Genomic DNA, 27,455 nt, shown 5'->3' on the forward strand with positions numbered 1-27,455 from the left:
AGGGGGACGGGCTCACTGCCTGGGTGTGGAAAGCCCTCAGCCACCTCACACACTGTTTTTTAAATGTCCTCCTCCTGTTGAGCACACTGGAAACAGCTGTAGTGCAAAGCCATCCTTCCTTGCTCTGACCAACAGGTCAAAGGAAAAATGAAGCCTTTAACAGGGACAGCCTGTGGCACCGGGAGAGGATGGGGCAGGCTATGAGCTCCTCACCAACCATGGGGTGAGCACTGAAAATCTTGGCCTCGTAGCTTGGCCCCATTTCCTACAGCTGCAGGGAAGGGGTTTGTCACCGAAGGTCCCCAGGGAAAGCCCTGAGCCATGTGCAGTTGACACTCTGGGGTGCTCTGAGCAAATACTTTCAGAATAACCATCCCCACATGGAAATATGGCCCTGAGAGTGACTCTGGGGGACAGGACAAAGGACACAGGGACTTTCTCCCACGCCTGGTTGTGCCCTGTGCTTCCCTAGGTGACTCACCTGGCCCTCATAGAACCTTTACAAGCAAAACAAGCCCAGGGTTTTTTTTTTCCCCATCTCACTCATGGTTATGAAGACAATGATGTTCACATGCATGTTCCAAAAGCTCAGCCATGGGACATCAATATGCCGTGCTCTCCTGCACCCAGCAAACTGCCAGCTACAAGCCCACGGTGCTGCCACCAAACATTCCTGGCAGCTTGGGCTTGCCCACTCCTCTGGAGCCACCTGAGAGGCTGGGTGGAAAGTAAATGTACTCCCACCAAACGCAGTTGCTGCAGGGAGTGAGGAAGCCTGGCTGATGAGCACACAGCCTGCCCTGCTCAGCCGGCACCATGCACATTGCTCCCTGTTTGCTCGAACATCTACACCAGGAGCTGCAGCACTGATCCGGCAGCCACGGCCCACACCCCGTCAGTGTCCTGTAGGCAGCCTGACCGCGGGGGCTGCGTGGCCGAGAGCTGCTGGCACACCTGCCCACTCCGAGAGCCGCTGGGACCAATTGTGCTGGCTGAAGCTGTTGGCATCGCTGCTTGGGGGGAATCAGGCCAAATCTACAAATTACATTTGCTCTGGGAGTGTAACGAATCTTTAGCGGTTCCCCTTGAGGTGGAAGATGTTACATCCTTTCTCCCTTTTCAGACTAATTACACTGAAACAAAAGGTGAGGTATGCCATGCCAGGAACATTACCAAGACTGCGAGTCCTCCATCCAGCAGGAATAGGTGGGAGCTCTGGATGGCACGAATATAGATGCCAGCAGCCGGCCTCCTGCTCCTCTTGCTCAACCGCTGGCGCCACCAGACAAAAGATAACAAACACCTCTTCTCGTGATGAGCCTAGAAGCAAAAGAAAATTTCCAGGTCAGAAGATCCTGATGGGTAGCTCACACTCCAGGCTCTGCAGAAGAGCTGCCATCCCTCAGCGCTTCTTTGCCCAAGCTGTGAACACCACGGAGCTCTGCACACGTGGGAGGCACAAGTCCTGCACATCACTCCTGCACATCACTGCACTGTCTTGGGCTCTCCCCTGCTGCCTTCAAAGTGTAAACTGCGTCTCGCTGCCAGCACTTCCAGTCTTCCCAAGGGCAAACACAGCTGCTGCTGATTTCTCCTAAATAACTCCTAGTTTTCAGGAAAACTCAACAGGAGTCTTTGATTTCCCCTTCCTCAGCAGCTCTGCAAGTCATTATTCACCATGCTGCTGGGCCATGGTAGTCTAAAGGCAGCTCTGCCTTGCAGACACACTTGGTATAAACAGGGATACATGCATCACCCAGTCCTTCTCGCTCCCTGTCATGCCGGCCACCCTGGTCAGCATTGCTCTTCTCTCACTTGCAATGGGGATGCTCACGACCAGCTAAAGCAGCATGAATGGGAAGAAAATCAAGCTTAGGAAATTTGCCTGTATTAGTATAGATGCCTGTCTTGGGGACCCTTTTCTGTAGCCTTACTGGGCTGGCTGTCATTGATTTGGCTGTCTCAACCAGATGAGAGCATTTTCAGCAGCGTTCCAGATGCCCTGGGTTAACCAGGCATGCAAGGGTTAACCAGCATGCTCCTTGGGCCCAGCATCACTTCACATCAAATGGAGAGATGGAAGGCCCTGCTCTGTTCCTCTTGATGATGTGAAAAAGAGTCAAGTGCTGCTGTTTGTGCTTCACGTCTTCCCAGCCAGACTCTCTGGCTGGGCTTCATCTCCCATGAAATGCTACAGTAATGCTATGCTGCTTCCAGACTATGGGGACACTCCTATAAAAAGAACAGAAAAAAAAAAAAATCAAATTTCAGCCTGCTCTCTCTGCCCCTCAGATCTCTCCAGACAACAGCTGGTCACAGCCTGTGTGGGACACAGAGTGCCTTTGCCTTCACCTCCTGACCTGCCCATCTTCAGTGGCTGCTGGCATCCCTGGCAGGGCTCTCAGTCATGTCCAATTTCCTCACCTGCAAGGCAAGGCTGAAATAATCTGAGACAGCTGCGGCCCATGGCCTGGCAATAATGTACTTGCCTTAATGGTTCCTTGCTAATATTTTACCCTTGGGTGAAATGATAAGGTTCAGGGCCAGGTGGAACACGTTCAGCCATCCCTTCTTTGGGGCAAGCTGAGTCACTCCTGTTAGAGTTGTGCAAATTAAATTTATGTGTGGTTTTGTTGCATGTGTCTTTACCATGAGCCTTTAACCTTCCTGCCTGCTGATAGCTCCTAAACACTCCTTCCTTCTGTTCAAGTCATTAATTAAGCAGAAATAAAGGCTAGAATATAAACTATAATAGAAATAACTGTCTTGCTACCCACAGCACTTAAAGCTAGAAGAAAACTTCGACAAGGAGAGCAAAGAGTGAAGTCTGAGTCCTCCAGCTATCACTCTCAGAGGCAGGCACCACCACAGGCTGCTCCTCTAGAAGACAGAAACCCTGCTCAGGGCTTTCAAAGGATGTTGTGGGGTTGGGGCTCAGGCCAGAGCCTAAATGCCAGAAGGGAAGGGACCAGCTCACGCACACCTGTGCTCAGGGCTGGGTATTTGCTCAGCAGGCAGGAGCTCTGCAACAGCCTTCAGAGGGCCAAATACTGCCCTGAGGAAAGGGTGCTGGACTGGGGCTAGGCTTCAGGTACATGGGTATTGTAGCACTTTCTAGGCACCTTGTGCTGGAGGTGACCCACCAGCTCTTGTTTCTATAAAAAACACTTCCATTAAAATACCTGTGTTCACATTCAGGTTGGCAGCTCTTCCCAGGTTCAGCACTGGCTGTTTGACCATGTCCTTGGAATAAGAAATCGATGCATTTATCTCGCATTTCACCGTGGCGCATGGATAATTTGATGCAACTGCGTAGCCACCTACACCTTCAATTAATCAAAGAGTTTTTCACGCAGCATTGTGCAATATTTTGTTTCCTAACATCCCTGCTACAAAGTACTAGGATCTGTTGTAACATTTCTTACCCAATTTCAGCAGGAGGGCTACACAGCCAAAAAGAAGATAGATCACATGCGTAGAAATCTTCAGCATTGTCTCTAGAGGTGATTTCCAAGGAATCATAGGCTGAATTAATCAGAGGCTCACAGAGGGATTTGAGAAAGCAAAACAAAACTAAAAAAACCAAACCAAACAAAACACACCAAACCAGCCAATGAAGAAAAACAACCTCAAGAAGAAAATAGAAAGAAGCTGTGTATTCCCAAGGCCACAGTCTGAGAAGCTCAGGAAAAACTGAAGGAGACAAGAGGCTCTCCTAGAAAACTGCAAAACACCTTGCCAGAGTTCACTGCCCCCGGACAGCTGAAAAATTTTTTTGGAAGGGACCAGCATTTTCCCTTTCAGACCTGCTCCTGCCCAGCTTCATGTTGCAGCTGCTGATGGTGGGAAGAAAAGTGCAGGTAAAGACTGGAGATGGCCAAGGAGAGTGCTTGGAAATGCTCAGACTGAAAAGAAACACCTGACAAACACTTGTCCACACCTGAGAGCTAGGCATCCAGCTCACACCTTTGTGTGCAAATGAGTGGTTTGGGCACTCTTCCCCCAGGTCTCCCTGCAGGCCACCTCAGCTGAGAAAGCTGAGCTGGGACCTGGAGGCCAGGGTAGGGGCAAGCAATGGGGGCACCTCGCTGCCAAGCAGAGAGCCTGCATGGGCAGAGCATGGTCCTGGTGCCCAGATCCAGCACAGGCACTGCCCGTGGCTGCCAGCAAGGCATCCACCCCACCTGCCAGCCAAGGTGGGTGTCGTCCTCTCCAGCTTCTCCTTGGGAGCTGCAACCTATCTCCATGGCACATCCCCGAACCATGGCGGGTGCCTGCCCAGTGCTGGGGGCTGCTCTCACGTTTGGCCTCCCCTGAGGCAGAACTGCTTGTGGGCCAAATGAGCAGGGCGAGTTTTGACAACATGCAGCAGCAAACCAAGCCAGATCCCCCCGCTGTGCGCAGCACCCTGTGGAGCCACGCAGGTGCAAGTGGGGTGCTGGGTGCCGCGGGCGTCTTGGCCCTGGCCGGGTGCCGGGCTCCCCACCCAGACTGGCTGAGCTGGCTGCTGTGGCGGCGTGGGAGCCCAGAGCCGGCTGCCGGTGCTCCAGCCAGGTGCTGCTGTGGGAGTTCCTGGCTGCAGCATGTGCTCCCTGCAAAATACCTGGTGGTATTTTCTCAGCTGGAAGAAGAGATGTGTATCGCTTTGGCAGGGAGGGCTTTTGCAGGCAAAGTTCTCTGTGTGTGTGTGTGTGTGTGTAGGAAAGGTGGAGCACCTCTCGTGGCCCCAGGCAGGGTGTGCATGGTGCTGGGAGCCCAGGGTGCTGCTGCACGCTGGCCGTGGCTGCAGGGGGTTGCAGCATGGGGTAACCATGCAGGTTGCTTACTGCCAACGTGCCTCCAACCAGCCTCCTGGAGTGGGTCAGCTCTGGCTCTGGAGACATCCCTGGACAGAGGTTCACCAGCCGAAGGCACAGCTTCAGGCTTTTTGCATGTAAGTGCTACCTGGGGTGAGAGCAGTTGCCTCTCCTTGTTTAGCAGGTGGTGATTTTTGGTCTTCATCTTCTTAATTTCTCATCTGTGCTGGTGTTGGTTGCCATGGGGACAACACTGGGGATTCCCTGGGTGCACAGCAAAGGGCAGGAGAGCAGCAGCTTTCCCAAGAGGCAGCTACAGTAAAAGTTGCTCTGAAAAAACAGTAGGTCACTTGCTTATTCCACCCATGCAAAAATAAACAAACGAGTTGATACTGCAGCTCTTACATATGGGATGCGAGGCAAAAGGTGTTGAAAAAGGCAGTTTTACAAAACTCTTGCCCATGCTCTGAGCGCAGGAGCCATTGGGGGGCGGGGGGACGAGGGGTACACACAGGCTCAGTAATTCGGGTTGCACCCACCTGTGGTGGGGAGCAGAGAACCATAACGGCGGCAGGAGAAGGGCTGACCCCGTAAGCCTTCATCCGCCCCAGCCCCCGGGGCTGCAGCAAGTCCCTGCTCCCGTTCCATGCTGCCGGTGGCAGAGCGGCCCCCGATGCCCGAACGGCCCCAGCGGGTCCCGCTAGAGGGCAGCGGCTCCCCGGGCAGCGCGGCCGCTCCGCCCGGCTCGGTGGAGCATCACCGCATCACCGCTGCCCTCCTTGTTTTCACACGTATTTCTTTTTTATGAACACAGCATTACAAATCCCCTTGACAGAGGAACCAACGCGGGTGGGAAATAATGTAGTCTGAAGCGTCTTGGCTTCAGTGCAGCCAGATCTCCTGTTGCCTTTTTTTTTTTTTTTTTAAATCTTCTGCTGAACACTCATTTTGAGAATGTTGGCAGTTAAGAGGAAAAGCACCATCTCTTCCCCAGGTCTGTCGATTTATTTTGTTTCTGTTTTCCCCCTTTTCTCTTCAGACCCTCCACCAGTTTCTTTGCCGCACGCAAAGCCCTGCAGCCAGATGCTTGCTGCTGGATTGCACATGGCTGTGTCAGGAGTGTGTCCCTCGCAGTGCAGCCACGAGCCATAGGAGCTCTGCAAAACTGATTGCACGGTCAGAGCTGTCCTGCTTAATATTAATAAACTTCCCTTGGCCTCGATGAAAGCAATAATGAGACCACATCTTCCAGGGCATGATTCAGAGTGGGAAGCTAATATGCTCTGAATAGCTCCCCAGGGACTTTCTTGCCACTGATGATGCAGGGAGCCTAATCTCCTACCCCAGGCAGTTGGGAGAGACAGTGTAAGCATCTCCCTTGCATGCTGTAATGGTTGATATCAGCCCAGCTGCCTGTGAATAATTGCTGAGCATGACAAAGGGCACCCACGTCCTGTTGGAGCACATATCCTCATCATCCTAGGGAAGTGGCACAGTCAAAAAAGCTACTGGCTGCTGTGCTCACATTATCACTGCATGCGAAGGACAGTGCACTGCAACAGCAGTGACAAAAATCAGAGGAACAGTGCATGGAGACCCTCACCCGACAATCTTGAAGTTATCCAAGTTTTAATCCAGTTGCCCACAAGCCTGTGCCTAATGTTGGTGTGGGAGCAGAGCAAGGTGTGGTGCATCTACGACTCTCATATAGCCTTTCCTTTGCTCACCAGTGGTCCCAGGTATCTGACTTGCTTCAGGAAGGCAGAGCTGTCGTTTCCTAAAAACAAAACATGTGACACTGTAGGAGTGTTTACAAGGAAGCCAAAGCATTTTAACAGAACTAACTGATCCCTCCCTTCAGCCCAAAAATAGGACTTTGACCGGTTTGAGCCAGGGAAGCACACAGCCACACTCACCCAGCAGCAGGGCATGGCTGCGATGGACATTCCTGCAACATCCACAGGCAGATGGAAAGGGCTGCAGAGGGGCTCCAACTTTTCTACCGAATGAAAGGCACCTACTGATAGAAATACACACACAAAACCAAAACCACCTAGTTCCACAGCACTGATGTTAAAGCCTTGTGCTGAAGGGGTGGTATATAGCTGGGAGTGGATGGCTGTATAAGGAAAAGGGACCAGTCCATGGGACCCAGATGAGGAGAGCAAAGCTGTAGTGAACGTCTACTGCCATATACCTCTGAGTAAAATTTTGGCTCCTTAATCTACGGGAAGCAAGATGGGAGAGCAGACCGTTCAGAGGAGCTTTGCAGGGCTGAAGCACTGGCCCGGCATAGCTCCTCACTAAACTTCACACAAGAGTTGATATAAACTACACATTTTAAACATAAGCAAATCAAAAGACCAAAGAGCCCACCCTCCTGCTTGGTGCTAGGGCTTGGCTGCTCACATGGTTTTCCCACTGAGAAACAACGTGCAAAGAGGCAGACAGGGAGGCCAGGTCCTGCAGTCCTCCCACCGCAGTGCAGACGACTGCTTTGCCATCAGGAAGGCAGGGGTTTCTGCTAAGCCACACAGGACAGGAAGAACGTGATGAGCAAGACACTCTTCATAGGCTCCACTCGGACGTTTGCCAAGTTTTGCTGTGTCCGGATAAGTTTCATTCCAGGGGACTGCTAGCTTCAGCACACTTAGAAACCAGCGTAGAAAGGCATGCATGTTTTCAGAGGTCCACCCAGGCTTGCAAAACATAGTTGGAAGCTTATGATGGATCCTTGCCCTGAAAACTTCATGCCTGTATATGAAGCATCCTAATATCCAAAGACAAAATTCCAGTGGGTATGGGTGGAGGGCAAGGGTGCTGGGATTCCTCAGCACTGAAACCCTCGGTGTAACGTAAGCAATGCAAAAGTTCCTAATTCAGCAGGGGACCACAGCAGAGAGCAATTGCAACCATCAGCAAACATGTATCAAGCCTACCTGGTTAATTGAAACTGAAATTCTTTTTTACCTGATCCAATTTGCTCATCTACATGCAAGGAAAGGGTCCATCAGCTGAAACTGTGAGTTCTTGCAGTCGTTATAGTAGCACTTCCCTCTTTGAGAACAACACACTTTTTAACATCGCATTCAAGCAATCCCTCGCTGTCAAAGTGGAACCACGGGAACTGATGCCTCTAGGTGTTGATACCCAGAGAAAGCTGCTTCTCCAATCCTTCAGCAAAAAGGAAAAGAAACAGTGACCAGAACCAAAGAAACCAGGCAGCCATTTCCAACCCTAATAGTAAATGTAAAACTAAGTCCCAAGGGAAGCCTTTTCCTCTTTTAAGATCTTTGTTATTTTCCAGACTCTCGTCCATTCCTGAGCCCCCTCCCCAACCATAACCCTGGAAAACTGTACGAGAGGGAGAGACATGGGCCCCATACAAAAACCACTGATGGAGCTGGGCTGTTAACGTGGTGATCCATGGACAGACTGAAGGTTACGGCTGATGGAAGCCACTCCATCACTTTTGTAACAGCCACCCCACTGGCTCTGACCTGCTGTTCTTTCAAATCCTTGGAAGAAGAATTACCACTTCCCAGTGCCTGGCTCAGAAACAGAATAAAGAAACGTGATGAAAGGGCAAAAAAAAAAAAAAAAAAGAGCCACGCAAACAATGCAAAGCCCAGAAGACTTCACAGTTCAGAAAGAGGCTTTACAGCAGCTGACCCATTCAATCTGCCAGAAAGAAGGGAGATGGATGTAGATGGGGAAGAAGGGAGATGGATATAGATGGGGAAGAAGGGAGGTGGATGTGTGTTGGCACCTTATAATATACCCTTGTGACATGGATGGTGTGGGGATGAGAAAACTGCACACATGGGCAAAGGTGATGCTAAGCCCCAGCTGCTACAGAGGAGGAAACAGCAGCAAAGAGACTCCTGCTCATTTCCAAGAAGGTACACAAGCAAGAAAAGAAACTCTTCGTGAATTCTGTGTCATTTTCAGTTTGGCTTTTATTTTCATCCACTTCAACAACAAGGTGTTCCAAAACACACACTGGTCTTGGTGCAGGCAACACTCATTGCTACAAGCATTGGCAGATTCTCAGATCAATTAACCCATATGCCTTGACGTATCAAAACAAAACAAACAAACGAACAAATCACAGCTCTACAGGGGAGGGTAAAAGCTACAGCAGTTCAAACTCACTTGAAGATTCCAGTTATACAGAGGTGGGCTCCGTAGTGGTATACAGTGGAAAGAAGGTTTTCACAGCATATATTTTATTAATTAAGAATGGAGCTTTTCTGCTGCATCACTATGAGTATGTTGAAAAGCAGATACTGAAGTTCTTGCACCCAGACTCTGGACACAGCATTACCCTTTTTAGTCAGAAGCTTCCTAGTCCCTAAAATGACAGTATTTTTACATCAATATTTGTACAATACTGAAGCAGCTCAGAAGGATTACACAATGGAGACGCAAAACCTTGGAGGTGAGAAGGGCACAACCTAATTCACCTCCAGGAATTTGCAAAGTACCCGCACTATCACTTTCCCCGCACTAACACTGCCCCGCTGAATTAATTCTTGCATAGAGACAAGAGCAGGATGACTCGTTTCTTTCGTCGCATATAAGAAAAGAAAAAGACATAGTAAGTTTTCCACACTGAGCATGTTAAATACTTTGAAATCTAGGACACTGCTCTTTGAAGTGTTACAAAATAAAATTATAAAACAGGCTTTCAGTACCTGCTCCCTCCCCTCTCAACTGCAAAGTAACACAGGAATCTCAGTATGAAAAATACAAATATATTTGTCCAGCGATGAGTCATTTGTTACAATGTATACTGTAAGCATTCTGCATAAAAAATAATAATTAAAAAAAACAAAAACAGAAAAACAAACAACATTTTATTGTGGTTCTGTCAGACCCGGTAGCCCCAGAAGAAATAAAAATCGGCATGTTATGCTGTAGGAAACAAAAATTACACATACAAAAAAAGTATTTATATACACAGTTTACAGGGTAACCATCTTGCCTTACCATTTAGAGCTATCCAAAATAGGCTTGCATAGTCACCAAAAGGCAGTATTTGAATGCAACATAGACCTGGCACAACAGACGGAGGAGGATGCTAACAATACTTGACTTCAATGAAATATCTGGCACACAGCAGGGACCAGAAAACAGCCACTGCACTGAAACGAGATTATTTGGTTGTAGCAAGGTAGGATGACAAGTCATTCAAGCTGCTTTTTTCATCTTTCCCCAACCAAAAGAAATCAGGCTGTTAAAAACAGCAAGCCAGCTTGAGAGCAGCTGTGCTGAGCCGAGCTCCTCAGTTTACATTTGTTTTACGTATGTTAAGAGTCTCACTACCTTGGCCAACATAAATGTGAAAACACACACTTTGTTAGGTTACTGGTCCACAGGATCACTGGCAGTCAGAGGAAATGCCTCAGAACACAGCTGCTGTAGGACCAATAAAGAAAAAAAAAAAAAAAGGAGAAAAATCGATTTCTCGTGTAAACATGACTTCTTGCAGTAGCAACACTCATATTACCAGGAACTGGTCCTTGTTCAAAGGCAGTTGGAAATTTCTTTCTTTCTTTACTCTCCACTTCTAGTTGCTCATCTCTTAGTCTATAGTCACCGGCAACAAACCATGACAGGCTCCAGCCTATTACAGATATATCTAAAGATGGTTCTACTTGGCAGAAAACCCATCTAGCAGAGTCTAAATAAAAGATTACCTGGGTAAGCCCTACAAATCAGTGTGCAGCTCTCAGCTGGTCCTGTGTTCAACTAGAGGCTAGGCAGGCAAATCCTTATGCTAAACTAACCAGGCTGCATATGTGGCAAAGCCTAATTCGCTCGCTTAAATGTCAGTAGTAGTACAACGGCTAAAGGTTGGATGGGAGACAGAAGTAAAGAGTGACTGACAGCTATATTTGTGTTTATATCCTGAAACAAGCAAACCAGGACATACACATGAATGTAAATTCAAAAAGAAAAGAGACAGCAGGTGTGGTTTTATTTTTTTTTTTCCAAAAGAAGGCAAGGGAAAAGGACAAAGTGGTGGCCGTAAGCACTGGCCTGCCCAGCAAAGTGCATGTGCTGTCTCCACTGAGAATATTACACATGAACAGAGCGCTTAGCTCCGTGGGAAGAGACTGTTTAAGTGCAACGTTCAGCAGACCAATTCCCATTTATTTTTCGGATGAACTGCCAGTTCAGGGTGTGGTGGCTTTAGGCTTTTTGCATTTAGTTTTAGGGTTGTTGGCTTTTTTGTTTGTTTGTTTGTTTCGGCTTTAAAAAATTCATTTTAACTTTCCCGCTTTGAAAAGTGGGATCACTGAATGAGACAAGTTTGCAGGTCAGGACACCCACGAGGTGTACGAGGATTCAAAAGTCAAGAAAAGAAGCCCTCTCCCCAAAGGAAAACATGAGACAAGAATGACGCCTTCTTGAGATGGTCAATGGCTTTCAAGGAAATACCACCCGCCTTCCCCCTTCGCTCAGCTCTTCCCCTCGTGAGAGCCGGGGTGGAGGTCGCAGCCCAGGAACATGACCTAGACAGCATCAAGAGCATAACTAGCATGAGTGAGCAAGAAGGCTCCCTCCCACCCTTCGTCCAGGGGTGCGGTACCAAATGGAAAGGAAGACAAATGAAGGGCTGAGCAGTTTGTGGCCGAGGCGGGGTGGAGGGGCGCTCCGCGTGTCTCACTCCCCTTCCTCCTTGATGCGTTGCTGTTTGTTGCGCCGGGCATCCATGTCGAAGTTGAAGTCGTTCCACTCGTCGCGGGGCGGGAATGAAATGGTCTGCCGGAGCGTGAAGCGGACCGCGTCGATGACCCGCTCCCCCCGGGTCTCGCTGGAGCCCACGCTGACGGTGGAGGCGCCGCTGGGGGTGCGCAGGAGGTGGGGAGGGGAGGAGAAGTCATGGAGCTGCCGGTGGTCCAGGATGCCCTTCCAGATGGCATGGCGGAACTGCTCCGGGATCTTGAGGCTCACCAGATCCTGCAAGGCAAGGTAGAGGGCTTAACAGGGAGATCCCTGAGCAAGCCGGGCTCCAGGAGTAGAAGCAGCCTCTGGGCCACCCTGCAAATGACTATTAACCAACAAAACTGCTAAAATCCAGGTGGCCAGGATGCACTGTAGAAGACAAATCACTAATCCTGAAGGTGGTGGTTCACTGCTAAACAAGCACATGTAGCCATGAGGCAGCAAGGACTAATGACACAAGGTCTGTTTTGAAGTGACACAAAACACACATTCATGCATAAGATATGGTGACCTAAAGCTAGATGTTTAACTGGACCGCAAGGCCTCCAAGACAACCTGAGGGAGAGCTGCTGGTTGTCTATGGTCGGGGATGCTGGGCTGCAGAAATTCAACGGCTTCGAAAACTTCCTTTTGCAGGCTTTGAAATAAACATGGATTTTAGAATTCAAGCCTGAGCTCCAGTGTAGAGTCTGACTCTACAGGAACTGCCTTAATTACTTGAACATAATAAAAATTTGAGAACAGACATATAACCTTAGAAAACTTGGACTCTGAGGCCCCACCATCTCTGGTGCAGTACCTGAGGGTAGCATTACCTAAACTCTGGGAAATGTGATATCGGCTTCCGAAAAAAATAGCAACCAGCTTTGGTTAATTTGGGTCAGCTTTTCTAATTCCAGAAGCAGCAGCAGGAAGGCAGCCCATGCTGGGAAGCAGAAACACCACAGCCTTGCAAAGTCTCGGGGCGAAAAAATATGGGACAGCCAGCTCTGAAGAGAGCAATGGCACAGGAGAGGAAGCAGCAACCCTGCAGCAAAAGCCATGCAAGAGGAACAAAAAAAAGAAAAACAAAACCACAACAGGGCTGAGATGCCAGTGGCAAGGGAAGATCGTTAAGGTAAGGCCAGAAAACAGAAGCAGGGAGGGGAAAAAATGCAGACCATTTCTGGACAGCCTACTTGTCTGCAGGCAAGTGAGGTGTTTCAGAGCTGTGTAAACTGAAACCAAGCCTTGCAGAATTAACAGGCATGTGGGCTGGGGCCATTTCGGGGGCTAAAACAGAGTGGTGGGGAGGGGAGACACTTTTCCTCTGTGCCAGGCAAAGCCGTTACAACTCTGGCCCTGAGTCCAGCCTCTCTTCATCTCACAGTAAGTCTTCCCCATGTACAACAGCCTTAAATGAAACTAATCATATAAAAATAAAAATCTACTGAGTCTGGATTTCTGACCCATTTCTAAAGCAGGGCCAAGAGTGCAAATGAAGGAAACAGTGAGGAGTTACTTACATCCATGGAGTAATGCTCAATCTGATAGATGGTGGTCAGCCCCTGGGTCGTGAAATAATCCACACAGGATGAGCAGCCCAACCTCGCTAAAAAGCTGCAGAGGAGGAAGGAAGGAAGGAGAGAGAAAAAAGGATCACCCTGGCTGCAACAGCCCAAACCACAGAAAAACCAAACACTCAGGCAACCTGCAGCAACAGGAGACAAAGCTTTTTCACCCTTGACTTGACCTTCTCCAAGACATTCCAGGCCAGCAAGCCACGTTGCTGCCACATCAAACAAATCAGGGAGCCCTTCAGCTCAGCGCCTAGCAGACAACCCTTATGGCAGCACCTTGCCTTGGTCAACAGCCAGTGCTCCACCGCCTGGATCTTGGGGCAGGAAGGCTCCCGTGGACCGTCCCGCCAGGTCACTGCACCCAGAAGGTGGCTGACCCCATGGCAGCCTGCACGGATAGAGGGCTTCAGCAAGGCGCTGGGTCTGGGGTTCACGCTTACAAAGTATTTAAAATCAGCACATTCCTCCCTAAGTGTAAAGGATTCCTCCTCATGGGCAGCATCTTTCAAGCTGTGTGACCTCATGGAAGGGCGGAGGGGCTTCTGACCCCAGCCATGGCTTGTTGAGTGGCCAAAGTGGGGGGGGAAAAAAAAAAAATAGTTTGCAAGTCTGCCTGGTGCCCTCAGTTCCACCAGTCCAACAGATGCTGTGTCCCTCGGCTTTCTTGCAGTCCTAATGTCCCTGTTTCTCTCAGCTGCTCAGAGGTGGGGGTTTGAGGCTTGGTGCCCAAAGGGTGCCAAGACTCACTGGGATCCAGTGCTCCAGGAGAACGGGGCAAGGGACCCGGCAGGACCCTTCAAGGCTCCCGATATAAGGTCTCTGCTCCCTGCGGGTGGGAAACGTGTGCCAGGCAGCCTGCTCCCGCTCACCTGACGATGCTGCAGTCTGTGGGGTACGGAGGAGGGGGGGTGCAGTGGGACGTTGAAGGCATGGAGAGGGGAGGAGGCAGCGCCTGCGTGGGGCTGAGGCCATTCATGTCGCCGGTCATGGCCATATGGGTGCCCATCATGGGAACTGGAGGAGAGAAGAAGGAGGAGCACATTGTTACCCAGGTGTCCCCGGACCACCACTTCACCCCCAGCGTGGCACTGAGGGGCAGCACCCACAGCCAAAGCAGCCTTAAATCCCCTGCAAATCCCCACACAGAGCAAGCTGACGGGGAACTTCAGGCAGGGCCGCAATGACCACACAAGGACCAGATGACAGACAGTCCTTCAGGTGCTCTTCCCTCACCAGAGCAACTGTCAGCAGCGTCGCCGCCACCGCGTCACTTTCCCTTACAAACAGGCTTGGTAGAAACCTAAGGAAGCCGCAGGCATCTCGGCTTTCTCTGCTGCAGGAGAGGAGTGGGACAGAGCCAGCGGAGTAACCCAATACAGAAGCCAAACAGCTTTGTTTTCAGAGACACCAAGAGCACCCAAAGGGGATCGGCAACAGGTGTGGGCAAGAGCCCAGCGCTTCTGAAATTTAGAAAAAAAAAAAAAAAAAGTATATAACACAACAAAACTCAGCCCCCAGAATCATGTCTGTCATCCTGGATTTACAGGTCTGTTGGGCACTCTTAAGCAGCCAGGAGGAAGCAGGTTACAGAGCTGCGAAAAGCAGATATTTCCTTTGGAACTGAGAAGTGTCTTAATTGAACCTAGGGGAAAAAAGTTTGCCAATGTTTGCATCTCCTCTGCTGGGAAAGGAAGAAACAACAAGTCTTGGAAGACAGTGCAGCCAGCCAGATCTGAAGCGAGAAGTAGCTCTGTGCACCCCTGTGAGGCTCAGAGAAGGATGCTGAAGCTTAGAGAAAGCAGGTGACTCGCCCTGTCGCACAGCACCAAGCAATATTTGGCTGTGCAGGTTCCCAGCCCTGCTACCACAAACGACTCTGGGATCCCCAGACTAACACTAGCTGCTTGGAGATGCCAAGTCTCCTTCCCTAGATTAGCGGGGTGCACGCACAGAGCAGGAGAAGGAGGAGTGAGGGTTTCTTACTGTTGGTTCCCATGCCGTCAGGGATGGTGGTTGGGGTCAGGGCATTGCGCTGCTGGGGGTTAATTAGCTGGCTGACCGAGGGCAGCTTGTTCATGCTGTTCATTTTGCTGAGCGGTGGAGAGTTGGAGCCATAGGATGACTGTGACTGCATGGAGGTCCTGCAAACCAAGGAGATGTTAGGATAGGAATCACAGTGGTTGATTGTTAAGAGGGGGCATCCAAGGATCTATGTTTCTTGTTTGTGGCAATGGTGAGCTACTGCTAGTGAAATCACTGACATCATGGGAGCATCGCAGATAAAGATCACTGGAGGGAGAGAGTCAACAGGAAATAAGAGGTTTCCCAGATATTCTGGGCCTTTAAGAAACACATGTTGAAATACCAAATGTGAGCTTCACTTTCAGTTCAAATTTTTTATTTAAGGAAAAGTTTCTACATATGTTTTTAAGCTGAAGAGCACATACGCGAAAGCCAGCAAACAGCTGCCAAAACTCAAAAATAGTATTTTTAAGTTAAACTCTCCTTGTGGTCAGAGGCTTTTTTGTAAGAACAAGAGCTAAGGAAGCTACCTCGAATCATCCTAACTACCCCTAAAACCTGACTGCAGAAACAGTTTTCAGACTGGATCACACTTATTACCTTGGTTTCTCCAAATCTCCTAGTTATTCACATAATCGGGTTGTTATTAGGTGTGTCTATAACAGCCAGGGGCTCTTTGCTCAAGACAGACTCCATACACCTTAAGGACCACTACTGAGATGGTCAGAGCTGCCTGGGATGCCAACGCATAGGCTTCTGCTTGTGTTCAGGAGAACTTGGTATCCAAACCCCGCAGGCTGCTTGCAAAGAGTATCAGATTATTATTACCACTTGACAACAGCTCTAGCTTTCCTCAAGTCCAGACAGCCCCAAACTCCATCCAACATTTCCATGAACTGGGCCAGAGAAGCTTTCTGGCGAGCTCCCTGTCCCCAGCCCTGAGGGTCCCAGCTGCAATCCCACCTCGTAAGCAATCCGGAGCGCAAAGAACAGACAGCTTCTGAACGACAGCCCAGTTCACTGATCAGGTTACGGCTGCGGCATCCCATCTGGAGTGGGGTCTTATTTGAGATATGCAGAAAATGATCATTAAAGCGGGCCCAACAGCGCAATTGGCAGAGCATTGCCGTGCCACAAGAGAACGGGTTTTTCTTTCTCTGACACCAAGGGCACGTGCAAGACCGGGCAAAGGTTCTGGGGAAGCAGGCACACTTCCCAAACATGATATACCCTCCCAAGCCATGCTCACCCCACAGACCAGAGGTCACCCGGCTCGCCGCAGAGCCCAGCACTCATTCGGCCACATCACGGTGACCCCACGGTGAACATGCAAAGGCACATTCCCATCTCATTTCCCATTGGGAAACTTGTTCGTCTGGGTATAACTGGTTACACCAATTCCTGGGAACTGGTTTTCCTTCTATGCAAAGAGAATAATTATTACTTCAAATAAGCAAAGTGTAAAGGAAAGAAAAGGCTTATTCCTAGATAATTTATTAAAACCTTCAGCAATCGAGGTCAAGTTTCATGCAATTACATTGTCTCCAGCTTCCTGCACTTTTAAGACTTACAGTGTTGGGTGGAGAAAACATCTATGCTAACAGGCTAGAGTATCTAAGGCCCCGAAGAAATGTTACCTAATTACACAATTACAGGAGGTACAGAAGGGTGTGAACTGTCCTTTGGCAGTGAAGATGCAGGACAAGATCCAGCAAACTTCATAGACTCAAGGAAGTGGAAAGCACAAGAAGCTTCACAAATTAATATTAACGATGGCAGCAACTCCCAAGGGGAAGTGAAACCGAGCCATGAAGTTCAGATCCAACTTTTCAAGGTTAAGGGAATGATTCACATCTGAGGTTTCAATTCACCAATTATAAAAGTTGAGGCCAGCCATGAAATTCAAGTCAGGTTGACACCACCTTTAACCTAAGAGGTTTCTGGGTTTGGGACCAAAATGAATATTTCTGCTTTATGGGTTCAGGCACCTATCGTAGCTGAGCTTCAGCCAAAATTAATACACACCTGGCTAGTCTCTTAGGGCAAAATCCGCATGATATGCAACTGAGGAGGTCACCACGTACACAATGAAATTCCAAATTAAACCAACAAAGACTTCCCAAAAAAGATTTAGATGCATTGTCTAAGCTCAGGACAGATTTTATTCAGAGGGCTCACGACTAGAACCCTTTTTATTTTTTTTTTATTTTTTTTTTTTTTTTTACCTGTTGCCCTCTCCACCATCAACAGTGACCTCAGCGAAGCTAGTTAGGAGTCTACAAAATACTTTCGGGATAAAGAAAAAAGAGAAGCAAGCAAGCACAAGCCAACCCAAGGCACCCTGCACTATACAAAACAAATGCATATTGTAACATATAGCTTAAGGACTCCATTCTTATCTCATTCATACTCATAAGAATCAAGATTAAGACAATCAAGCTCAAGTGAATAAAAAAAGGAAACAAAAGCATTTTTTCTTCGTACCCATACTCATTTCAACTGAACTCTTCCATCACATGAGCAGACATGTACAAGGTCTAGAGAAAGCCGTCTAGCCAAAGAAAAGTCCCAAGATCAACCAAGATGCAAAATTTTATTGAAAATTAATGTCACACATCAATATAGCAACAGCCTCAGAAACACAAGAAAATGGTTTTGGCATTAAACACACAGGCTATATGGTGTTTGAGTATTCATTTTAAATATATTGCTTTTTTCTCAATTTTTTTTTAAACAGGCATTATAAGAATGTCATGCACAGTGATTTTCATTAAAATTATACTTACTATGTCTCAAGAAAGATTAGAAGTAGGAGCATTAACATTTCTTTGATATCAATGCCAATGAAATGCATTTTAATATCAAGGTATAAGGACTTCAATTAAGAGTCTATTATACTTCTTGGAACAGTCTGATATGAAAGGCACCGAGTCACATTCTGCAACTGATTTCTCTCTCTTCAAGAGGCTATGTAATTATTTAGCCAATGACATTTATAGTTCTGCAAGCTCATATGGGGGCAATCGCCTCTTATGCTTCAAGGCATATACTGATCATCTCAAGAGGTCAGGAAGGAACTTCCTTCTCCCACATATGAAGCACAGTTCAGTTCACAGGTTACCTTGTATAATTATGTGCTTTCCCAGCTCACTGGATATCAGCCTGTCACCAGAGGTAGGAAACTGCTTGGATAGACCAATTACCTGGTTCAGTAGGCCAGTCCTCAAGTCCTCATTCACATTGAATGATCACACTGTCATGTAAGCACCCTTAATGCAAATGATATCAAAAAAATCATTAAGTGCAAGAAGAAGGCAGCTCAGGCTCGGAGAGTTTAAGATTTCACCTGTGCCCCGTGCCGATAGTTTGCTATCCCTGAAGACCTCGAGCTAGTCACAACGCAGAGAGACCCGAGTGGAATCACAGCTGCTTGGTTCTGTGCCTGCCTTTCCTTGCAGTAGCCGAAGCAAGTGCAGCAAGGATTACATCCCAAGTTCACACATGGTCATCATGCCCATTGGCAACGCTTTTTCAAGCAAGGTTGCCCACTGGGCTGCACAACACTGGGATGTCACTGCTGTAGTCTAGTAATGGCACACAAGTGACACGGATGATGCTCAGTTGCACTCATCCACTTTGAAGGCACAAGAAGCAAGACACTAAAAAGCAGAGAGACACCCTTGCTGTCCGCATCTCCAACAGCTGCTATTCTAAAGCAACAGTGCACCTTTTCAGCCACACAAGTGGTTTGTAGGCTTGGTAACTAACTGGGAGCATGGAAAGAAGGACCCCTGATGATCACTAGGCAGACAGCAACTACAGCACAGCGACAAGGGTGGTGATAATGACTACCCTTAGATTTCAGGTATGGGAATTTCCCAAGGCAGGCAGTGGATGCAATCTGCTTTCCAGAGAATGCAGCTATAGTAAATCAACTAGTTGACATAGACTGATATGACCTGACTGACAAGGCCCAATTAGTCCACTTGGTTATTCCTTGAAAGGAAAAGACTTACTTTTCCAAAGTCTTGGAGATGTCAAAGCAGCAAACAAAAAACAGCTGGGAAAAAGCTTTCTTCTTTTATCTTTAGAGGACAGACTACAAAGCAACTCCATTTGCTTCTAGCTCCAGGTTATTTGATTAAAAACAACAACAAAAAAAGCACCTTGTAAGACAGACACCTTGTAACTAGAGAGCAAATCAAGTCATCATTAAGACCAGTTTCATAATCATCATCTTCTTATAGGTAAGGAGGACAAATTAGAAAGCCTTTCCAGGGGAAAGTAGGTTCCAAATAATTTACATTCCTGTTTGGTGAAAGTCCCAGGTGCTGTATTGCCCAACATGGCACAAGAGATTTCCTAGAGGTCAGACCAGATGATCAACTGGAGCATGAGCTGGAATCTGCTCATGTGGGCTGTGGATGCCTTGTATCTTCTGGTGGGCTGCCTCCTCAAATTTGCTGTTGGATAGGCCGTGAAGCAGCACTCTAGATACAGATTAGCATGTCCCTGCCGCAATATTTCTGTATTGCCATCCACAAGCAGACATGACCAATATCTAGAAATAAACCTTCATTGGAAGGACTGACAGTGCCAAGCATAATCCTGTGTCTAGGCTGCATTTACAGTTCAGATTCCTACCTCTCTCAGGCAAAGGAATAGTATTGCCTTTCTTCTCCCAAATTAAATAGCACAGAGCAAAAGTTATCTGCTTTGTGATCTTGAAGTACTTCCTCGAGTTTCCAGGCAAAATAAAAAGGCACTTCACTTGGCTAGCCTTACACAAGGAACAACGGCAGAACTGCAACTGTATGAAATAGTCACTGCTTGTGTTTAGTTAGTTATGATTGATATTTAATCACAATTTTGGGGACTCTTCCCCATCAGCCCTCACCCACACTCCTATGGTGGAGCAAGTCTTGCTAAGACAACAAAGGAGGTATCCAGAGATGGGATATGGCTCTCAAAGGAGATGTTAGTACGAGTCGTCACCTGCTCAGACCACAGCTCTGCTGCCTGGAAGTGGATGACGTGACGTTCAGAGATAAGTCTTCTCCCACTGCATCAGGCTTTTTTCCTTGGTGGGTGGCCAGGAGGCCCACTCTGCATTTGGGAGGCACCTTCTCTTCAGGCTGTGCCTAACCACAAGCGTGTCACAGCTGGGTATGCACCCACCCCAACTAAATCCAGCATGGACTGTGCTGCAGGCACAGAGGTTCCCAACAGCATTGATCCAGCCCCAGGCTTCATTTCCCAGGGGCCGCTAAACCTGGTGTTCGTACCTGAGCTCTGCTCCCCAACCACTGCTGATCTGGGCAGACACCAGCCACAGGGAGCACCATTCCTGGTGTACCTTCAGTAACTTCTTCACATGGGAGGGTTCCTCGGCAGAGATGCCACTGCCTGAGAGTGTGGGTTGAAGGACACTTCTCTACCAGAATTAGGGGCTGTTCTTCATGTAAGGATGTTCGAGCACCTCTCGTTGGGACAGCCACAGCAACTGTCACATCCATCCTCAAACAGGCTCCTCCCTCATCGCATCTAGTGCCACAAGATCTGCAATACCAGGTTAATTCCATGGTGTGTGACTTGCCTGTTGATTGTTCCTCCTTTGTGCTGGTCTGGGCTTAACACTTTGAGATAATGTTTCTGAATGATTCAAATCCACCTTGTCAAGTCCCATACAAACAGCTTTCAGAGGTAGAGTTTGATACAAGCAGCGTGAGGATTCACAAGTCCTTGCTGAGAAATGGTCTCCCGCACAAGAGCTGCTAAGCCAGGACATATTTTACAGATGCAATAAGCAAAAGCAAAGGCCACTGGTTGCAGAATTAATGGACAAGGTGGGCATGGCCTGAGGCCACTTGGCTGAGTCAATTGCAACATATGCTGGCACCACTTGCCTTTGAAACTGTGAGGTTTGTAGTGATGGTGTAAAACATAGCAGGGTTGATGAATACCCTAAAGCAACATTTAATAACTGCTGAACATCTGCAAGCCAAGGGACAAGCTCCAACCCCTTCACACAGGTGAGCAGTTTTGAACACTCTCTACCCTTTACATCCTCAGCTGCAAAGGGGCAGGGACACTGGGCACACGCCAGTGTCATTACGCAAAAAGACTCCAACCTCGCATTCACTTTGTGCAGCTCAGCCCATCACTTGGATCAATCCCACAGAGTTGGGGGGAACTTTTCTAAATACAGCAAAACTGGATTAAGGCCGACAGTGCTGGTACAAAGTCAAAGTCACCCAGTCTTCCCTACGATTTTTATGTATTTTTAGACCAGACCCTTTGTGATTAGAAACAAGGGGAAACAACTCATTATGCCAGATTAGTGGACATTTCTACAAGAAAAAACCCCACGATTTCTTACCAGTGCCAATTCATACAATTATTACCTCCCTCTGTCCAGCAGTACAAATACTTCAGCTACTTGTGCTATTACTGCATGACCAGCATTAAAACAGGTCAAATTGACTATCACAGACTGTTTAAACACACCCAACCCTCTTTCTATCCCCCCCCAGCCCATGAACACATTTTTAATTTAAACAAGACAAGAGGCATTTTAAAATTGAGACCTGCTCAGAGAAACCCCACAGAGTTTCACAAATACAGAAGTAACAGGAAAGAGTCTCAACAGGTTACAAAAACAGGAAGAAAAAGTTACACCAAGACAGACAACATTGTGGTTCCTGACCTCCCGATGCTATGGACTACAGCTAAGAGGTCTGTAGAAGTTCCTCTTGTTTCTGCAAAGTTTGAGTCCCTTCAGGAGATTACTCTCACTATCCACTCTGTTGCTATCAGGCTGTGTATTTGCCCCACTGTTCCTAGTCCTGCCAGCTGGGCAAAGTGACCCCACCAGCTCGGTTTATGGATATATTGATGGGTTTGGGGGGCTGGAATGTTTTAGGATGGCATCGGTCTGTTTGGGAGGGTCTCTCCTTGAGTCCGTGAGTTCGCTCCTGAAGCAGGCCGAAAGGAGACTGTAGAGAAGGAACCAGAGAAAAAGATGAATGTACAGGACCCTTCACCAGCCACCAAGAGAGAAACAGTCACCTTCTACCTTCATGATCACAGTACGGGCTGTGAAGGAGGGGAAGAGCAGATGTCTCAGCACCTACAGTGAGGGTATGTGACACAGAGATTTAGAAAGCTGGAAGGCCCCAGGTACAAGCAAGTGCTTGGCAAGGAAGAGAAAAGCACTACTTGATAGGGAAGTCTGATTTCTGTGTCCTGGTCTCATGGGTACAAATAGTGCCCCAATACTGTTTCCAGTGACAAATACAAGAGGAAAAAAATCACTCAGCCAAAGGGGAAAAGGAGGGAGGCAGTTTCCACTGAGCCCACTTCAAAGTTCAATTACTTAAAAACCAGAAGCTGGTGCTAGGGAGAGAGGATGGTACCTACTGTGAAAGGGCTGTAGTGATTATATCTCAACTCCTCCCCTTTTCAAAGCCAGGGGGACCCTCTGCACTAAAGCTGAGGGGTCCCTGGGGCTGCCAGCTGATGCAGAAGGTACTCAGAGCCAGCAAAGCAAATGCAGCACATCTTCATATACCTAATCTCACATTTTTTCTTGCTGACTTTCATCTTGGCAATTCTCTAGCGAGGACACTATCTGAGTGCCTGGAGTTTGCCACACATGCAAGCGCAGCACTACAAAACCAAAGCAAATCATGCAAAAATCCACTACTAGCTTCTACACAGAAAATGACAATAACCAGGTGGAGGTACGAAGAACACCTTCCCTGCCAGCCTCCTCCCTGTGACAACAAGCGCGGGGATCCTTGTAGCTCCCATCTCAGCTGGAGCACTCCAGGCACTGGATAGCTCAGCTCTGTCATACCTCACTTGCGAGGTTAATTCCTTCTCATTTGGATAATGAACTGTGCTGTTCACTAGATTGAAAGGCAGCCAGTAGGCTGGTAGCTGCAGTCCTGCTGATTTATTGCAGCAAACGTTTCTTTCATAAGATCCACCTGGATATAAGAGTCCTCTTCTTGGTAGCCATTGGAAGACTCTGTGAAAACCCTTCAATCACGGGAGTTGGACTTCATGATCCTTAGGGGTCCCTTTCAACTTGAGATATTCTATGATTCAATGCTATGGAAAACTGAAATAAAGACTGTTCTGAAAACAGTGTGCAGCAGGTTGGAACCCACCACAGGAAATTTTGCTGAATGCGAAAAAGTGTTTTCCAGTGAAACCCTTAAAGACTGTGCAGACACTCCTTGGGAGTATCAATGGTAAACCTTCCCTCCCCAGCCACTACTGATATCTCTGGCAGAAGGGATCTTCCAGCAAATCCATGTTTTAAACAAATGGTGGCAGACCATGAAAAGGGGTCTTCTAAATAAATGCGTGTGCTGCTGTTTTAAACATGGGCCCTGGGATGTGGCAGTGGAAAAGGAAGAATAGAAACTTCAGCAAAAAAACAACTTCCCACCTATGATCATGAAGGTATTTGGCGTAACAGTAAATAAGAGAAAACCATGCACAAAGGAGCAAACAGAGAGAGGAGATGAGACAGAGAAAGATTGTGAATCTGGCACAATGTGAAGCATTATAGTATTTTGGTCATCTTGTGGGACACAAAGCTTTCCATTATCACCAGATTTATCTTTTTTTTTTATTCCAGAACAGTAAGACAATTGCATCTGCTCACCTGCCAAATGCAATGCTGGTCTATGTATGCACTGGAGCAACTATACAGTTTTCCAAAATGACAGATTTATATTTTTAAAACTAACATTCACCATGATAATGCCATCCTTGCTTTTCCTACTTGTCAAAAAAGATGAAGCTTTCCACGTCATAGGAATGAAAGGGAAACTTCTTCCCACACATCTAGATAGCTTTTCTTTGTCAACCATGGCTCAGAAAAATCAACTGAAAAATCAAGTAATTCCTCCATCAAGGCTTGACTGTGGAGCATATGTGGATGCAGCTCCATTTTGAGAATAAAGAACCAAAAGCAACTCGCAAACATCACAGCCCCACAGAGCCCTGCTAGGACCTATGGCTTCCACCACATTTGAACTTGGTTACTGCATATACACTTTCCTAGCTCTCATTTTTAACATATGCTTCAAATGAAAACAAACTGAGACCGAGTTTTGAAACTATATCCCTACTTATATAGTGAAAGGCATTTTCTCATAAAGCCAGAACAGACTCACAAAGGGGTCACCATGCTGCTGAGTTTGGCCAGCCTGACAAGGAAGCAGTGGCAGGACATCTCCCAGCAACCTGCTCACATGCAAGGTCGCTGTTACCCAAACCAGTTCCTACAAAGCGTCTTCTCTCTCTGTTCTCGCGTCAACACCTGAAGCTCCTTTACCATTCTTTTTTGGGGGTACAGTTGCAAGTATGAGTCTTTTCAGCCTAAATGCCCCTTTGCCCTGGACACATACCTTCAGAAATCATCAAGAAAAAAAAAACCAAAACAAACCAGAACTCAGCTGCACCTAAGGAGCCATTGCTTGGACATGCATTTCAGCACAGAGGACCCTGCTTGATGGCAGGCTGTTGGCAGAGACAACTGCAGCAGCTCTGGACAAACACTGAAAGTTATTTTTTCTCCCCACTCCTGGCAGCCTTAAAAGCTCTTAATCTTTCTCCCCAGTATCTGAGCACACTCAGCAGCTGAGAAAATTCAGTATATAACTGGACAAGTGCCAGGAGACATGCCATTTCATTAAATTAAATGGCTGGACTCATACGTGTTGGTCTTAAAAGTAACACAAATACCAACCTCAGTTGCCCAGAACCCATTCTATTGATATAGGAAGACTGAAAACAGTAATTATGGCAAAGCAACTGTCAGCACCAAGTGAAAGCTGTCATCTCCTGCCATCCATTTCTGCTTACAAAACCATTTCTCATCTGAAATGGCTGTAGTTCAAGCGGAGCTTTGAAGACATGCAGCTGAGTGCACAAAGGCCACAATACCTAGCAGCTAGTAAATACGAGGTATAGTATACACAAACAGTGTAGATGACTGATAGAAATAAATAACAATAATAATGAGAATGTTAAGTTTCTCAAAAGAGAGTCCAGAGCCCCTGGATGCTCGAGCCATTTTGGCACAAGGCTTTTTTTTTGTTCTTTTTTTTGTGTGTTTTTTTTTTTTTTTTTTTTTTTTTTCACACCTCCACAAGACTCCAGCTGACACTGAAAAACACACAGGTTGAAATGTGAACACATGCGGAGATCTGGCAGAAAGCCATGGTATTGCAGCAGTCCTGAGACAAGGCCAAGGCACCAAAACAAATCCTTACAGGCTCAAGTGGGACTTATGTGGTGCCTTGGCCCCGTGCTAACCTCTGCAGAGGAATGAGTTATACCCGCAGCCTCTTGACGCGTGAGCTTACCCGCAGGAACGCGTGAGATCCTGAGCACTACCGCTGGCAGCTACCTACAGCCCGGGTGACTATTTTGTGTCACCCAATAGAGCAGGTGAAGCAATGCCTGTGAATGACACCGCTTACGGTCTGTCTGGGAAGTCATCCTCTGACCCAGTCCCTGTAACTGCAAAGCTTTGGGAACAGAGGGGGAAAATGGAAACCAGACACTTATTTGGCCCTTCTTCTCTCCATCCTCCTGCCACTTACGCCACCCGAAGTGACCCTGCTGCAGCCCTGCCAGCCAAGTTCAGGTAGGGACTGTGTCTGCCTGGATGGAAACTTTCATGTGCAATGTGGAGACACTTATCGGCAACAAATTACAGTTTTAAAAAAATGCTTTAAAAGTGCATGTGTAGAGTCTTTCTTTGAAGCACCCCTGGTCACAAAGCAATTCCTTCATGTTTCATCCTTGGTCCTGACTTCCAGCTTCCCTTTTTATAGCTGAGGAACCTGAAGTATTTACATCCAGCTGAGACACCAGCCCTCCAACAGTATCAGAGATGCTCAGCAGTGGGGTCCAAGCACTCAGCTGAGCTGGTACTCACAGTCTCAGCTTTGCATGCTCTTGACAAGATGGACAGCCTGGAGAAAGCATGTAGGTGGCTCCACCTTCACTGCCATTCCCACAGAGCAGATGAGAGAAAAGCACACCCACCCTGTGCTCCCCAGCTCGGGTACACACACGCAGTGGGTTTCTGTCTGCAGGCTGTTCAACCGCACTGCCTGGCTGTGCCTTGGGCTCTACTGGAAGTCAGAAATGAGGCTCTGAGCCTGTCCTCCTTGACCTTCTGAGGCCAAAAGGTGAATTGTATGGGATGAGAGACTACAAAGGGCTCTTACGAACAGTCAGGACTTGCACTTGGGGAAGGAGCGCTGCTTCCTGCCATGAAATCTGCATCTCAAACAGACTCGCTCAAGTTCTGTACAGAAACTTGGCTTTGGCCAAACTCCTGCCATTGACTTCTACCAGCTCTGACCAGAAAGTTAACAAGAAGCTTTTCTGTTGGAAACGATTTTTCCAACCAACACAGTACTCTGCAAGTGCTTGGCCCTCAGTTGAGCACCACATCCCTACAAACAACTTTGCAGAGCCTTCTGTGTCTCTCTCCTCTCCCTCTTCCCCACCGCCCTCACTGCACAGGTCACTGCGAGCACACCCGTACTCACTGCTTCTGGAGCAAGTGCTGGTGCTGCTGCTGCTGCTGCTGCCGGTAGGTCTCGATTGTGTGCTGGGGAAGGTACTGCATTAGTTCCAGGGACTCTTTGATCTTTAGCAGCATTTCATATGTCTCCCGTCCCCTCACCTGGATCGTGAGAAAAATAAAAGAGGAAAAAAGAAAAGCCTTAAAGGACTGCATCTATAGTGTCAGCAACCTTAGCAAGTTTTAGATAAAGTCATGTAAACAACCAGAGCAGGATGCAAATACTCTGTTTATACTCCATGCATACACAATGAAACAAATAAGCCTTGTGCTACAGGTACAGCAGATAATGTTGAAGAGCAATAATCTGATACTGCAGGCTAACGAACATCTTGGAGTTGTCATCTTGTTCAATGTAAATCTCTGCCCACAAAAAGCAATATTCCGATCGAGTCTGTTAGGCAGAAAATGCCTTTACCTGCCTCAGATATAAACAGATCTGGTGGTGAATATTACATGCCTTGAGGAAAAAAAGAGTACTTGAATTTGAGTGTTGGGTTTGGTTCTCCCTTCTCCTTTAAGAACACCATGGTTTGTGATTTATCCAACTAAATGTGGCTTGTGGGGAGGCAGCTAAATGGCCAATTACAGATACTTCTTGCCCTTTCTGATCCTACCTTAACACAGTGTATTGCACTCCTATTAGTCCACAAGGGTGGTAATACATATAAAAGCCACAGAAACATCCACCTTTGTCAACAGACAACACCTGTTACCTCCAGA

At 47.6% G+C, this 27,455-nt stretch overlaps 1 protein-coding gene across 6 annotated transcripts in view; it reads right to left on the reverse strand.

Moving 5' to 3' along the window:
• Positions 1–8,758: 8,758 nt before the first annotated feature.
• The window catches only part of TP63 (tumor protein p63), a 108,274-nt gene continuing 89,577 nt past the window's right edge, over positions 8,759–27,455 (reverse strand). For 4 of the 6 annotated variants that reach the window (XM_065639694.1, XM_065639695.1, XM_065639697.1 and 1 more), the window contains 5 exons: positions 26,698–26,834; positions 15,074–15,231; positions 13,960–14,104; positions 13,037–13,130; positions 8,759–11,765 (listed from right to left, as the gene is read on the reverse strand). In XM_065639694.1, coding sequence (XP_065495766.1) covers positions 11,469–11,765; positions 13,037–13,130; positions 13,960–14,104; positions 15,074–15,231; positions 26,698–26,834 — 831 coding nt within the window. In that variant the 3' untranslated portion in view covers positions 8,759–11,468. Of the gene's footprint in view, positions 11,766–13,036; positions 13,131–13,959; positions 14,105–15,073; positions 15,232–21,762; positions 22,108–26,697; positions 26,835–27,455 lie in introns of those variants that run through there. The other 2 variants (XM_065639698.1, XM_065639699.1) reach the window with 2 other exon arrangements.

This window comes from Caloenas nicobarica, chromosome 8 (assembly GCF_036013445.1).
Source record: "Caloenas nicobarica isolate bCalNic1 chromosome 8, bCalNic1.hap1, whole genome shotgun sequence".
Taxonomy (NCBI): domain Eukaryota; kingdom Metazoa; phylum Chordata; class Aves; order Columbiformes; family Columbidae; genus Caloenas; species Caloenas nicobarica.